The 16,947-nt window shown below is 42.7% G+C and overlaps 1 protein-coding gene across 1 annotated transcript in view; it reads right to left on the bottom strand.

Moving 5' to 3' along the window:
* Nucleotides 1–473: 473 nt before the first annotated feature.
* The window catches only part of LOC119407017 (histone-lysine N-methyltransferase SUV39H2-like), a 37,283-nt gene continuing 20,809 nt past the window's right edge, over nucleotides 474–16,947 (bottom strand). Inside the window, 3 exon segments of the mRNA XM_037673839.2 lie at nucleotides 474–5,520; nucleotides 7,155–7,296; nucleotides 12,513–12,701. Coding sequence (XP_037529767.1) covers nucleotides 5,420–5,520; nucleotides 7,155–7,296; nucleotides 12,513–12,701 — 432 coding nt within the window. The 3' untranslated portion in view covers nucleotides 474–5,419.

The raw sequence follows: 16,947 nt of genomic DNA, 5'->3' as shown, positions 1-16,947 counted from the left end.
TTTTTGACTCTTTGCAACCTTTCAGGAGCGGTCTTTCAGTAATCAAAGCACCTAAAATTGTAATTCTTGTTGCACTACTGAGCTGCATGAGTATTGCCCACAGGGGTAGCAGCATATTTTTGTATTTCAGTTTTAATGTTTTTTTAATTGTCTGTACATTAAACTAACTAGCCACATCTTGAACAGAAGGCTTTGATATACTGTATAACTGTTAATAGTTTGCACATCAAAAAAGTATCCCTACCCCTGTGAAGCTTATGTTTCCTAGTATCCGGCTATGTGCCTAAAGCAAGATTTTGATGAGTAGTTCTTGCTCCATTGTTCCCGGAAACAATGCTAATCAATTTTAATTAACCTTGGCACTAATGGACATATTTGAATAATAATTGCATATTTGGAATCAGCAAAGAAAACTAAACAAGTCTGTGCAGTTTCATTAAATTTGGTAAAGGGCATCTTGATAATTTTTAAAAACCCACTTCCCCCCTTAAAAGAAATGTGAATTTGTATTCCTTTGTGAAAATACTTGCTGTAAATATGGCACGCACACCGATTTGTATCGCTCCTTGGCACCAGGTGTTCAAGGGAACAGTTCAGAGAGGCTTGCCACAGATGTAAAACCTGTAGGCGATACCTTTTTAACAGCAAAGCTGTTTAAGGTGTCTCTAACTTGTGCCCCGTCATAAGGAACTATCATCCCGCCTTTTTAGCGTTGTCTTCACTCTTAATCATGAACCAACCATCCCAAATGCGTACCCTACTAGATGTACAAGAAGCTCTGGAATAAAGAGGCCTTTACGAGATAAGTCACTTTTCTTTCAAGTCTGTTCACACAAACACTTTTTCTCTACAGCATTCGAGACATGCTGAATATAGCTCCTGACTTGAATGGTTTTAATGTGGGGAAACAGTCGTGACTGCAAAATGTTAAGCCTTTCGCTTAGGCTGAATGTGTACCTGTTTGTTTCGAAAAGAAGAAAATCAGTTCATGCGCCCCTTATTGAACCTCTTTGCTTTTGCAACTGCAAGGAGGTTCTTGCTTTTAACACTTTCAGAGCTCATATATGTATGTACTAGAGTTACTGTAGCTGTTTGACTGTGTGAATAGACGTGACCATTCTGTCCAGTATGTTTGCTTGGAATAAATTTGTTGAGTGTTGGGTTGTGTCAACAACACCGAACGTGTGCAGATAGACTCGACGCGACGCGTCCCCTGTGCATTTCCTGTCTACACTTGCAGGTATCGACGGCGTTCTGCAGTTGGTTTTATCGCTGCTTAGGCCTAGCATTGTGACAGGAGAGTAGACTGCCTTCATGCAGCTGTTGCTAGCCTTGACATCGACATGACTAAGTGGCTTTTCCACAATTTCACCAAGTAGCCCTTGGCAGGAAGGCACAGCAGACATTATAATGTAGTGTGTCCTCCGACTGCTAGTTCCAGAATGACTGCTAGAAAATAATACTGCTCCTGTTGGGAATGGTCTCCATCACTTCATGCAAAATAGCTTGCTCATAGGTTCTTGCACTGCAGTTGCTATGCAAGAACCTTGCATAGGTTCTTGCACTGCCAGTCCTGTTACACAAAGTCAACAAGTTCAGCTTGGGCACTGAGCATGCTGCAGTAGACATCACAGAAATGCCAACATTTCTTCCATTATGAGTCCCTGAACAAAGCCATTTATTTGGAAGGTCAAGTGCAAATTAGGTAAGTTTAAAACATAACTACTGATTCACACAAGAAAGAAAGCTTTTCTGCTTTAGGTTCATTAATTCATATCACTCAAAACTATTATTCGAATATTACTTCTGCCTCTTGAGTTAAGAGAAGAAAAACAAAGCGAACAGGTTTAAAGTTCAGCAAGTAACTGTAAGATGAATGGTTTGAATTGGGGCTTATATTGGCCAGTAATTACTATCAACACTACGTAACAAGAGTTTTTATTTAAACAAACTCGCAGTATGTTGATGAACATGAATTGGTGTTACACACAAAGACAAGTTAAAAATAATTTACACAATGTAAGTGAAGTCTGGTGGCTCACTGTAATGCACTACAATGGCAGGTTTGTTGATGAGGCTTTCTGTTGTGAAACATGTCAGAGAGAAGTCACCAATGTATGATTGCAGCCCACCCTTCATTCACTCAAGAGATTTCTGTTGCTATAAGGCAGCAGCTAGCTCAAACGAGCTGTAACTAACAATGAGGTGCCACCTTTAAAAAGAACAAAAAAGGTGCACTAGTGTGTCCAACATCTTTTTTTTTTTTACCTCACACACTGCAGAAGTCGTGTTAAACAACATACAGGTAAACAACATTTCAAGCCCTTTAACCACACTGCAAAAACAGGGTTTTACATGTTTATTGTTACAAACAGCACTTATGTTTAAAAACACTACACACACACACACACACGTGCACAAACACACACGCACACACACACACACAAAGAATCATCACTTGTACAAAGGTTTCCACCAGTTAACTATTTGCGAGCCTTTCAGAGGTCCTATCACTACGGTCATATTACCGTGTAACTTGAAAAGAGGGCCACATATTTCAATGCTGTAGTAACTAACAATTGGTGTGAGATGGCATTCATACGGCACTATGAAAATAATGGCTATGTGTGTTGTATATGCAAGGTTCAGTATGACACGTTCAGATTTTTGCATGTGTGAGTCGACTTTTCTCATGTCTTTTCAGGTACAGTGTTTGGCTGCACTGTTCAAGTAAGGTTGCCATGAGCACATGAATTCTGATAATTTACAGCAACGTTGTTCTATCTTTATATAACAAGAGCCATCCAACCAAACCATGCGTAGTAGAACTATCCGTGAATCTGAACAATGTCCAAAATGATCTCGCACTATTCAGTTTTCATATTCCTGGTGCTATATTCAAAGCTTAGTAGTACTATTATGGACACTGATACATCTTTCTTCTAACTGATGCTCATTCAGAGGGGCCCTGCAACACTTCTTGAGCATGGTCAGAAAACGCTGCCGATCGGTAGTCGAGGCTCCCGAAACACGCGAGCCAAATATTATATAGCGCTGCATGTGGCCTGGAACTTACAATTCTCAAAGTGAGCTAGAAATTGCCCCTCTTTTCTCTACAAATGATGCCATCAATCCAAATTTCTGCGCCATATACCCAATTTCATGGCCACTGGCTGATTTGAGCATTGTCAGCTGCATAGTTACTGCAGCTACCACAAGAGGCCGCCACATGCCCACGCGCGCTTGCACTGAAAGTAAGCCGCGCGTTCAAAGAAAAAAAAGAAAAGAAAGTTCTTAAGGTCATTACGTGCACTGATGAAGGCACGCATCTTCTTGCCCCCTTGCCATCCCCCTCCCTGTGTAGCTTTCAGCACGCTCGCTGGTATGAGAGGAGAGAGAAAGCGCTGAAGCATGCGACAGACGCCTGTAACTCTGCTCGTACTTGACCGATTCAAAAACTTTTTGAGGCGTGTGATTCATGAAGCGTCATGCACTAATAGTGAGACTATTCCATTATTACTCAGAAAAATGTTGTAGGGCCCCTTTAAAACAAATCAGACATTACTGATTTCAGTTTGTTGACTGTACATATTACGAATAATTTGTTCTAGCAGCTGATATGTGGAGCTCTCTTTTTGCGCATAAAATGGCATTTTCTTATACATTTGTTGGTAAACTCAAGTGCACCGTTTGTGTGTTTCATAAATGCAAGGAGGCAATCCTGTACTCTGATGCATTGTGATTGGCTATGCAAATAATAAGCATCTGCACTTGTGCAAACTGACCATATACCCTTTATTGTACGAATGTGTACTACTGTACTAATATGGTATCATCATATTACGGTATTTACTCGAATCTAGGCCAGCCCTGATTCTATGTCAACGCCCGAAATTCGCAAGGCCAGGAAAAAAAAAACTTAATCATTGTACTCGAATCTAAGCCGACCCCCCACTTTCACACATTGTTTTTTCGAGAAAAAAAAAAAAACATCGGCTGACATTCGAATATATACGGTAATATTAAAAAATATGGCACAGTGAGATTTTGACGACTTTCACTTATGCAGGCAGCAGAGTGACTTTAAATAAATGATAAAAAATTGGAGGAAATGGCAGAATGAGTGATTAAAAGCTTCTATCATTCCAGGTAGCATAATCTTGTTGTAAGAATATATTATTTTGTGCTTGAAACAGCGCCAATATCTACCACCGGAAGACCAGACTGTTTTGATAAATGTATTTCAATTTCGGGCACTGAAGTCAGAAACTTCTGCGTAATCGCACATCATTCCACCTTTTCAACACTTGTGTATGGTGCTTACACCAATCAACCAATGGGTGATTTAACTAGCAGTTTTTACCAGCTTCAGTAGAGGAATAGACTAAGCTACTAAAAGTACTAGCCAACATAAGAAACTCCTAAAATTTAAACAAATACTGACCATTCGTAATGGAAACAAATGCCTAGCTTTCAGATTTTTCTAGTGTCCCATAAAATATGTACTATAGTTGATTTACATTTTATGTAACTATGGTTCCCATATACCACTTGTTCTTCGTATCCCCTTATGTACTATATTTACTTGAATGAAACGCGAGTTTTTTTCCCAGATTTTTGCTACCTACAGTCGACCCTCGCATTACAATCGAATACCGAAATCATGATATTTTTTTCCTTCCTGGATGCAATGAAAAGTCGCCCCTCGTGTTACAATCGTGGTCGCATTACAATAGAGTAAATACGGTAATAAACCAAAAGGATGGAACATGTAAACGATGATACTGACCAACACATTGGATCGAAAGACATAAGTTAGCAAACTTTATTTGTTTTTATCTGTCAATCCAGCACACCTGACCAGAACTTGGACGTCAGCACAAACAAAAGTTATGGTTGACAGGACGTCAGGTGCCAACACCGTCACATTGACACCTTCCATTAAAGGCAGTGTATTGCAAGATGGACCAACATTCCAGTTTGACAAGCTGCCAACTCTTCCAATTTTTTTTTTTTTTTCATGTGCCTTTCAATTGTCCTTCTTCACACCTGAAGTAACTATGATGTGTCAAATAAGGCCTTAGAAGTTCTGGCAGAGCAATTCTTTAGAGATGCATGGCACATGAGCTCACAGCATGATGACCTTACCAGAACTTCCGCGTCAGTGGCAGCATCAATGGCTGTCCGATGATGGCCATGGTCTGGTTGACATAAACATGAGGTAATGAGGACGAAGTCACGAGCCACTGCACAGCCCTAAATGTGCGATAACCGGTCAAAAGAAGGACCACAAGTGGCCAGCGTTTGGAGGAGCAGCGGGTAGTAGACGGTAACACGCACACCGTGACGCACCGCAATCCTGCTCATAGTTGCACAGTTTTTTCTTTTCCTGAAGCTTGCACACACCTCTTTGCCGTTCTCAGTTCAGGAATTTACGGCAGGTCTTTGCTCCACACTTGCACTCGATGCGGAGTTTACTGTGAGGATAACTTCTCTTGGAGTCTGGCGTTGCTTCCATTGCTGAAAGGCAAATGGCAGTGAAGGCTTGTGATTGGGTGCTGATGATGAAATGTGTCACATTCTGGACTGCACTGGACACAGCACGGGGCGTTCAGCAAAGCATTTAAATCATGTGCCTTGACGGTACTCTGCACGACGCCATGACTAGCTTTTTGCCAGTCAGGGCCTGCTAACTGACCCGCAGCATCTCCTGCAGCTAGTACTGCTTGTTTTTGATAAACAAAAAACTAGAGCTGTGCGAATAGCAAAATTTTGGGTGCAAAGCGAATTCGAATAATAAAGATTGAGTGCGAATCGAATCGAATAATTTCGAATAATTTTAGAATATTTCTCAAACATTTTTCGAATAATTCGAAGTGAAATTACAGAAAAAGTTGCGCTGGTGGGGTCATATTTCATAGTTGTCTTTCTTATCAAGAATGAGGCAATGTAGAGGCCGAATTGTATTTATGTACATGATTTGTTGCAACCAAAGTGTTGCCGACAACACCTCACACGTGATAGGCAAAGATGCCATTTCCTCAGCCTCTCCTCTTTCAACTGCTGTGGAAGGCCAAGTGATGTGGCGGACAAGGGTGTGCTCCCTTCAAGTCCGGAGTTCCAAATCTGGCTCGTAGACGTCGATATATAAGAACATCTGAAATTTTGGATGCTAAAAAGCTTCGGCGTCCGATTTTTCGGACTTCCTGCCCAAATTTCAGGTCCAAAACAGCATTAATTGAGCCCCCAACTCTGCCACATCCTTCATCTCTATATTGGAACCAGCGTTTTCTTGAGTTAATACATTTGTGACCGTAGCGGAGCTTGAAAGGCAGCTTTGCCGCAATACGGGGGTGTGATGAGGTGAAGCATATTGAAAATCTAGGGACCACTTCCAAACGGACTTTGTCTCTTGGCTAAGTTCGACCGCAACGGAGCTTGAAAGGCAGCTTTGCCGCAATACGAGAGTGTAATGAGGTAAAGCATATTGAAAATCTGAAGGGGTCACTTTCAACCGGACGTTGACTGCATTTGTCTTTGGGAAGTTCGAATAGTAAAATTTCAGTGCGAATCGAATCGAATAGCAAACACTATTCGAAAAATATTCGAAATTTCGAATATTCGCACACGCCTACAAAAAACTGCAAGTAGTACTTGAGGCCTCTTAACAACCTTCGCTTTCGCGATGTTAAGTAACAGTACCTATACTAATTCCCTGAACGCTCTTTTGCGAAGTGCTTCAGTTGTCTCTTAATTTATCTGTCAAATCAGTTCTGCAAAATCCCAAAAGGTGGCAGAGCAGTTATGAAAGGGAAAGTAAACAACCACCCCTTTGTAGCACAAAGTTACAAGGAAATCAACACAGATTTCTCAGAAAGAAAGCTTTTTAGTTGACAAAAAAACTTGTCATCTAAGATTCCCTGGTCCGAGGATTGAACCCAGGATTAACGCCTTTCCAGGGTGGTCATTATACCGATTGAGTGAACCACGATACTAGCATTTGGCATTGCAAGGGCAAGTTAATCGACAACTCGAAACCCATGGGCACTGAATATTTCAAATCAGTTCAGCGGAATCCCTCAAGGTGATTCATAACGCCGCCGCCTAGCAGGCGGTTAGAGAAGGCAGGAAGAGTAAGCTGCCGTTACGCTAACCTCCACCTGGTGATGTCATCTTGTAGTCCACAGTGAGCTCCTCATGAGTGCAGATGTCCCGGTTTGTAAAGAACGCCAGACGTGGCATTCGGAGGTCCAGGTTGTTGATCCACACCATGCACACGGCCATGTTTGGCTCACACTGCAAATAAAAGACAGCCACCGTGGTATTATTAGCTCAAACATCGGCTAGCAGAAAGCACATACCCTCAAAGGGGTCATGAAACGAAAATGAAACTTCCCGGTTGCAATTTTCCCTGATTTAATATGGATTAGACATACCAATTCCAAAATATTTCGGCACAATATCCATTCTGTAATTAATGACACCCATTTGAAATCACAGTTCTTTGGAGATCGCTAGCGACCATGCGCGACCGTCGGCCGCTAAAAGCACTAAAATGTGACGTCAGTGATACGTCATGTTAAGAGAAGTTACGAAGAGAACGTTCGCTTTATTTTGCTCTGAAGTAATATAATTATAGGATACTAAAAAAAGAAAAAGCAGCAGAGCTATTTTGAGTTCTAAGCTGTACAATCACAGTGAGTGATCTGCTCGGTTCCGCTTTCAAGTACATCCGGGCTCTTTCACGTGTGTATCCATGCCTTCCCGTCGGTTTGCTGGGCTCGGTCGGTGCAGTCAGTGCAGCGTCGCAAGTTGTGTTCTACTGTGTATTCTCGGTGGCTTAGTCCTCGCTATGCCAACTGTGTGCGTCGTCAGACAGTGCCGCACAACTTATGAAAGTGCAAACGTTCGCTTTCACAAGCTGCCCAGCGAGCCACAGCGCAGAGCAGTGTGGCTTCGAGCTATCAACCGCGATGGCCCCGATGGTCTGGGCTCAGAGAGTGGTTTCGTGTGTTCCGACCACTTTCTGCCAGAAGACTACCAAACCAACCTCAATGTCCTTCGGAGTCTCGGTTTGGACACAAAAAACGCTCGCCTCAAGCGTGACGCCGTACCGACGCAGAACCTCTTGCTCGACGCACCACCGAAAAAGCTCAGGAGGTGTGAGGTCATGGTCGGGGCTTCCGCTAGCGCAGGTTTTTCCACGTGGTCTCGATACAGGTGCCTCCACGGCGCAGGCTTCTTCACCGTCGTCGCCGCTGCCGCTGTCTTGCTCTGACGATGGCCGGTCTCGCACCCGCATGGGTGCGTCGGCGTACGGCTCAAAGCCTAACAGCCGACTCCGCTCTAGCAGACGACGCTGTAGTTCGGGAAGGTCAGCCATCGCCCGCTGTGTGTCCATGATGTTATGGGGTTGCCGGCACCACAATCTAAACAGTATGATGCTACGAACCACGGTCAACTAAAACTCAAAAACATCGCTGCGTCGCCATGTTTTGTCAACGACAAAGACTTTTCATTGGCTGTCTTAAAATGACGTCAGCTACACAGTTGACTGGAACGTGAGCGGGGAAACCGAAATTGCGCTTTTTTAGTAATTCAGCGAACCCAGACATCAAACGAGTCGATGTATAGTACTAAATGGACGGCCAGGATTCTGAATACACACGTAGTTGAAAATTTTTGGAGGACGTTTCACGACCCCTTTAAAAAAAAACAACAAATAAATAATAAAAAAAAACTTTCTGGCATCTTATGTGCTGAAACCACAATATGTTTATGACACAGGCCACACAGGGGGACACTTCAGATTATTTTTGACCATCTCAAGTTTTTGCACCTAAATCTAAGAAGTACGTATGCGGGCGTTTTCATCGAAATGTGGTCGCTGTGGCCAGGAATTGAACCCACACCCCCATGCTTAGCAGCGAAACACAACAGCTGCTTGGCTACCGTGGTGGGTTTGTGCACAACTGGTGTCTCTCTCTAGCACCAAAACTGTACTACTTATCCCCTTCAGGTGCAAGAATTATGATCGACTGTCCGAAAATGTGTCAAATTCACGCAATATTAATGAGCACTAACAGACAATAATGCCAAAGAAAGCATTGCAACTTGCCCTTGCAATGCTCATTAATATCGTGTATAACAAAGAAAAACGAGCCCTTAAGATTTCCACTTCTTTCCTAAATTCACGCAACGTAATTCAAAGGCACTCAATATTACATCACAGGAAAGAAAATGAGGCAATGTGTTGTTTTGTGCGAGTTTCAGTAAATAATGGTAATTAGCATGTAATTAAATATTTAATTATTCTGCAATCAGTCAGGTTCATTTCTTGCATAAAAAGAATCAAATATTAGGCTAAAAATGCATGCCCAATTTGTTTTTGGTTGTCTCCATTTTGAGCAAAGAAAATTAATACTCTTGACATTGGTCCTGAAACGCAGCACTTCGAACGACCGTCAAACGTGGTAGGGCCTCCAGAAAAGTGATCCTCAGCAGCAATACGTGGCACAATGAAAATAAACGAGCGCCAGTTGTCCACTCAGGAAGCGTGTACAAATCTGCACACTGCGTTTCAAGCCACTTCAGGAAACACGCGGTGTGTGACGTGCCTCCGTACTTCATGTGTACAATTGTAAACACCGCCACTAAAGGGGATATGCTTTTCCACCAGTATTGTGGGAGAACCAAGGCACGCACACAACACGAATGCACAGAAACCTGTGTCATACGGGCACTTTTGAAAGGCCATTCAGTCAATGGCCATTCGGAACGCCACAACTCTATCGACTCGATGGAGTTGTCCCGCTGCTACACGGCAGTTTTGAACGACCGGCAAGTGGTTCAGGCGTTTCTTGCAAAAGTTGTATGGTGCTGGGGATCTTTATCTTCGTATTCATGCCACCGAAAGTTAAATAACAAGAATCCCCTTAAAAGCACAAGTATGTCTGTTGTTTTTGTTTAAACATTTCACTAAATTGTTTATTCATAGTTATAAACACATATTTAGTTTTTTTTTCGAGCAGCGAAACTACGGTGAGTGAGATACAGCAAGATGGCGCGGAGAAGACAAGCACGTTGCTGTTGTCAAAAGTATGCGCAGTTTGCACATTTCAGGTGGCAAAAAATACTTTATTAAATAATTCATAACACTCGCATATACGGCTTTTAAAGCATGCTGGTTAAACTTCTGTTCCAATCGCAAGTACGAGTGCGCTGTAAACGTGAGGGCAGGTTTCCAGCTGTTTCTGCTTCTGTCGCTCAATGGCTATCAAAGTTTCGATGGAATTGTGGGGTGCTCCGTTGACTCGATAGTCTATTGACTCAACGGCCTTTGAAACCCCCTGCGTAGCAGATCATGCATGACCGTTGAGTCAATAGACTATCGGTTGGAAGACCTAAACGCCCGTGTGACACAGGTATAAGAACATAAGCTTTCTTGTATTTAAACCCCTCTCGAAACACGGTCGCCACGGTCGAGATCTAATCCGTGGCCTTGAGATGAGCAGCATTGAGTGGGCTACCGTGGTGGGTCTAATAGTAGAGATGCTTGGAAACTGTGACCTTACTATTGTTTTTCATGTGAACATGTAATTGTGACAAAACAAAAAAAGCACAAAAAAATATTTCTTAAAACATGTACTTATTGCATTGTAGGCATAAGCAGTCTGAACTACCAAATGAGCAGTGTGATGTTTCTGTGACCTCCAAGCGCACTGCATTGCTTGCTGTTAAGTCATTGCATGGATTGGAAAAACACACATCTGCACAAATAGTTTTCGACATGGTGTAACCATAAATCTTTGTGCTGTAGATGTAATATACAAAGTAATAAAACCATATACTTAGGGCATCGCATACAAAAAAGCAAGTGCAATGCAAAATACACGAAAAGAGACTTCTATGCCTGCACTATTTGTGTAAGTACACTCAAACCTTGATATAACGAACACGGATATAATGAATTATCGGTTATAACGAAGTAAATGAAGAATAGTCTTGTCATAGATACAGTGTTACAAATAAACGTTTATAATGAATTTTCGGATATAACGAAGTTATTTTCGCGGCAGATGTGACTTCGTTATGAGGTTTGAGTGTATCCACATTGTCACTTCCAGTGCCTAAAACTGAGATGTGGTAAGACCAATTTCATGTGCATGAACTCTACTTAAATTAAAAAAAAAGTTTTTTATTTCTTAATCGATTTTGATGAAACTTTCTGAGTTTATGTATATTTGAGCACTAATTTCAAATATGCAATTATTTTTCTAGTATGATGTGTAGTTTTTAAAATACAAGATATTTCATGTGCCTTTTGGGGAGCAAGATTTTTTCTAAACTGAGTTAGTTACAAAGTAAATCAGCATATCACAATAATCTGCAATCGGAACTGTATGCAGTACAACAAAAATTGGTGTTCTAAACCCATTAGAACAAAAGTTATGGTGTGTTGAACATTCACTAGTGAAATTCTAGCTTGAAATCGACTCACTCGCGAATGTTCAACATACCATAACTTTCATTCAAATGGGTTTAGAACATCCATTTTTGTTGCACTGCACACAGTTCCGATTGCAGATTATCTGGGCATGCTGATTTACTTTGAAACGCAGTCAGTTTAGAAATAATCTTGCTCCCCAAAAGGTACATGAAATATTTTGTATTTTAAAAACTACACAATATACTAGAAAAGTAATTGCATATTTGAAATCAGCACACAAATATACATAAATTCAGAAAGTTTCATCAAGATCGATCAAGAATTAAAAAACTTTTTTTTAAGAGTAGTGTCCCCCTTAAGCTTGGAGGACACTTGAGCTTCGCTTTCAAGAGTACAACGCGACAGTGTAATCAGGCACCGTGCACGTCGCCTTCACAATTGCTAGGCTGGCGTTGGTTCTAGGTGCATGCTTCAACCGTGTCGCAAGGAAACGAACGTCTGTGCGCGTAACATTGGCCGTTTCAAACTATCCTACAATACCTATGCAAGTACTGTTGCGCTGCGCCCACTACGTCATAATTCTTCCTTTTGCGAATCAGCGTGCTCACTTGGTTGATGCTTTTGCTGATGATGATGATGAAATATGTCTGAATGTTTTGTAATGGGTGGGCGTTTTGAAACACCCACTCATTGCGCAATTCACATGTTTTGACACCTGGCGCAATTCTAAGCTTCCGCCACGCAATATTACAAGCGTTACGGAGACTCCTCCCACTACAAGACATTCGTATAGTGTTTTTTTTTTTTTCGAAGCTGTTTCAAGCAATGCCGTGGCTCTGTGGTAGAACACCTGCTTGCCACGCAGAAGGCCTAGGTTCGATTATCACTCGAACCAAAGATTTTCATTATTAGTTTTATTTGCATCTTTCTTGATTTTGTGCTCACAACCAACAACGCCGACACCGACGCAGACACCGGAATGTCTGCGTAAGAAGCTCATTGAAGCTCTCGCGTTAAAAAGGAATGCACTACCAAGTTTTCAACAATAGAAACAAGCACTCACAGAATGGTTCACGAAGTGGGCAATGTTCCCATATGTTCCGGCGTCCACTGTGTACACCGTTCCTTGATTCTGTGAATTCTCTGTGAGGCATTGTGAATCCTCAGGGAGGTAGTCCAGGTCAAAAAGGTACGTTGTGCCTTGTTCATCGTACCACTTGCCACGTTTTTCGGCTTCCTCATCAGTGATCACCTGGGAGCAATAACAGAAACTATGAAAAAAGTGATAAACATACAGACTCCCTTAACGACAAACTGCGCTTACAACAGCGCTATGCCACACGCGCTACCGAGCTGATAGCCTAAGATGCTTATTAAGATAGGGCTGTCAGTAACGTAGAGAGGTGGGCGAGTTGGAAATGATGCATACATTGGAAAAATCAGCACGAACACGACGGAGATACGAGACAAGGACCAGTACGAGCGCTTTCTAACAACTGAAGTTTATTGAAACAAAAACCGAATGCACGAAAACCAACGCCAAGGGTACAATAGACTGCAGGACTTCCTCTGAATTTCTAACAATGAAGGGATCATCACCTGAAGACCACTTTCATTTCATGGGAAGGCAAGCCATTCATACAAAAAGAAGGCATTTGTATCGGATCATGCATTGCTCCCATTCTCAGTGACATCTTTTTAGCTAAAATTGACAAAGTGGTGGCGGAAAGTCTTCGTAATCTCAACATCATCATGGTTCAAAGATTTGTAGACGACTATCTCATCCTGTTTGACAACGACCCCGTAGGTAACCAGTCATACGCGTTAGACATTCTTTCTCGTTTTAAAGATAGCTTTAAGCCCCTAACTCTCACGCATGAAATGCCTGATAACAATATGATCAAGTTCCTTGACATCATGTTCACCTTCCACACAGATCATTTCTGTTGGCGCTATCAACCTCGATGTAATAAACCGGTCCTGCCATACAACTCGGCACACTCCAAATTAGTAAAAAGATCAATTGTAAAGCTTTGCTTTCATAATGCTCAATCAAAGTCATGCGAGCATGAAGTTGCGGTTAGTTTTGAGCACCAGTCCGACCGGCTATCTGAAGCAGGTTATCCTTTAAGTGTGCAATCCTCTGTAGCTGAAGCTTTACTCAGAAAGCATCGTCAGACGACCTCAACTGAGGAGCCCTCAAAAACTAACGCGAAAAAAGTTGCCGTCATACCGTACTTCCACAAGATTTCACACAATTTGAAAAAAAGTGGCGGAACGTTCCAAAGTAAAAGTAGTTTTTTCAGCCCCGCGCGAACTCCTGAGCCTATGCCACCGCAATAATAGCAATATGAAATCTAATGCATGTACTAAGAAACACAAAGTCACCTATGTTCCTTGCAAGAGTAATGTTGTGTATCGGATCTAATTTCGTGTGGTAAGATCCTTCCGGTCAAACCGGAAGGTGCATTAATGACAGACGTAGAGAACATAACAACAATGTAAAAAATGGACGTGACGGATGGCTTGCGATTCACTGCAAGACATGTGGGTGCCAACCTGTGTTCAGCGCATGTACAGTTGTCGCATCGCAGAACGATAAATTGATGAGAGAAATTATCGAAGCTGAGAACATTGTTAGATTAGGTCCCGAATGCGTCAGCACGCCGTCTGTTAACTTATCTAGCAAAGAGCTTGCGTTTCTAAGGAGTTGATTGTTGTACTCACCTGGTGGCGCAAGAGTGGTGCATAAAAAACTGTGTGCTCAGGAAATAAACTTTTGTTGGTAGTTTGCGCTCTGTGTGTTGTCATCTCTTCTTTTAGTCCCTGTCTCGTTTGCACGATTCAACCCTTAAGGTATAGGAAAAGCCACCACTGCTTGAGAGGTCAGCGAATACAGTCGAATCCCGCTATAACGAATACCGCTACAACGAAATTTCCGCCACGACGAGTAATTTTCGATTCCCCATCAGCCGCCTATAGAAAACAATGCGAAAAATGTCTCGTCACAACGAATACTTTTTCTGGCTATTTCCGCTTGAACGAAGTTTTCGCGAGTGCCACCACATAAGGAAAAGGAGCTTGCCTAGGATTGCCGCGAAATTCCGCTAGAAACACGACCATCTCTCATTGCCAGAGTCGTGCGGCCGCATCGCAAGACCCGTGTCTTCGTCGAAGACATGCTTTCTGCCACCACAAGCACATCCCGGTAAATTATTCGCCATTGAGATGCTCGGCGACAGATCGTCCATCCGCCATGATGCTACCGGCGGGGTTTGATGTGCGCAGGTCGCGGAAGAATTGCTTTTCAAGAACTCCCGCCATTGTTTTGACGTAGCACTCAAAACAAAACACGGCGTTTTGAAGGCACACGTGCGGCCAGCGCACACCTAGTCCAAGCGTAACTACATTCTGCTGCAACCGCTGCGAACACAAATGTGGTTGTGTCGACGCGATCATGGGCGACCACGAAAGTACGCACGCATCCAACGTACACGCACCGACTCAAAGCAATGCTGCGGTCAAAACTGCGGTAAACGTGATTACAGATGGCAACGACGCAGTTCTGAAGGCACGCGCACACACTGAAAACGGAACTACTGTTTGCCGCAACCGCTGTGCAGAAAACTGCGGTCGCTATCGTCGCGATCATCGATAGCAAATCCGCTCAAGGATACAGCTAACACACCGGAAAAAAGATTAAAGGCAATAAAGTCGTAAAACGGCACGAAGCGTTTCAGCCTTCCTTTCGCTCGCTTATGACCGTGGTAGTGTGGAGCTTCGGCACTTCGTTTTCAGTTAGCCTCTAGTGAACTTGGCACGCTCCTTCGCGGCACTACACTCTCGGCACGCTTCGAGGGTAGCCTGCATATAGTATTTGCTTGTGTATATCTCACGTGTATAACTCGCGTATTGGCGCAAAGCCGCCTTCTTTGCATTACCATGAAGCCAACTTGCGCAACGAAATTCGCGTATAACCCGTACCCCGAGTTTAGCGCTAAATTTTCTGTATATTTTGTGCGTGTCATACGCGAGAAAATACATTCACTTGGTGTGCGGCCAAGTACGCCCGAGCTAGCGAGAGTTAAATGCAAAGGACAATGCATGCGCTTGCCAGGTCCAAAGGACGAGTCATGATCATCAGATCTTCCAAACTTTTGTGGTCTATAGATGAGATTTCGCTGCAATGAAATTCTGCGACAACGAACTTTTTCGCGCGTCCCGTCAATTTCGTTGTAGCGGGATTTGACTGTAGTACATAAGGCTTTAACGGACTCAATCCTGGATTTGTCAAGTCGGCCACTTAGCACCAGACGCAGGTCTTTTTTTTATTTCTTTTATTAGCTGGGTGAACTGAACGAAATTGAACAAACTTATTACATTTTTTCTGCAGATTCTAAATCTCTAATTAGATTTTTGGTAGCTGCATTAGTACAAAAGATGTGCAATCTATAAAAGCATATTTCTTACGGGAATTTTTGGCAACTTTGCTTTGTCAAACACAGAAACAAAGTACGTGGCAAAGCTGCCAGAGAGCTGGTTTAGCCGGTGATGCTAATGCGATTGTCTTCAACAAATTTTGAATGCAAAATAAATAGACGTAAATGTGAGTGAAATTTTTTTGCTGCATACTATTTCTGATAATCGAGAATTATAATTTGGTGAACAACATTATAAGAAAATAAATAGCATCACCGGCTAGACCAGCTTCCTGGCAATCTTGCCACATACTTTGTTTTTGTGTTTGACAAAGCAAAGTTGCCAAAAATCCCCGTAAGAAATATGCTTAAATATGTGTTAGAAATTGCATATATTTTGTTCTAATGCAGCTATTAAAAATCTACTTAGAGATTTTGAATCTGCAGAAAAAGCTGAATAAGTGTATTAAATTTCATGCCATTCACCCAACTTTTAAAAAACCAATTTTTAAAACCCACGTCTCCCCTTAATACTGCAAGAGCACGGAGGAAGGAAAAAGAAAGGAGTCGGAGCACTACATCACGTGATTGAAGCCCACCTTGTCGGCCCAACACGTGATCAAAATGTCAGAGTGCGCGGTAGGTTTTAGTACTACCGGTGGGGTTCTGTTTTTTAACCAAGTCCGTGAGCCGGCCGGTCTACGCTCAACAAGCGCGCTTCAATTAAAAGCTACCAGGCGCCATGCCCGAAGTCTTGGCAAATCTCGTTTCTTGCATGATCCTGACGCAAAAGATCACGTGTTGGGCCGACACTGCTGGCTTCAAAACGAGTTGGCTTGCCAAGGCTGGCTGCGTGACATAATGCTCCCTCCTTTCTTTTTCCTTCCTCCATGTGCAACAGGCTGCAGCCACTTATCAAGAGGGTCAGTGGATACAGCTGCAACTTCTCGCTGACCAGGACGACCCCCAGCCCCTCCTTTCCTATCCTGCAAAGCATTAGGCTGAGTAGACGCACTCTACCCCCACCTGATCCTAAATTAGATAAGGCAACACATGTCGTGTGGCGACGATTACAATGAT

Source organism: Rhipicephalus sanguineus, chromosome 10 (assembly GCF_013339695.2).
Source record: "Rhipicephalus sanguineus isolate Rsan-2018 chromosome 10, BIME_Rsan_1.4, whole genome shotgun sequence".
NCBI lineage: Eukaryota > Metazoa > Arthropoda > Arachnida > Ixodida > Ixodidae > Rhipicephalus > Rhipicephalus sanguineus.
The sequence above is the reverse complement of the archived record's forward strand: the minus strand, read 5'-3'. Positions and strand labels throughout refer to the sequence as shown.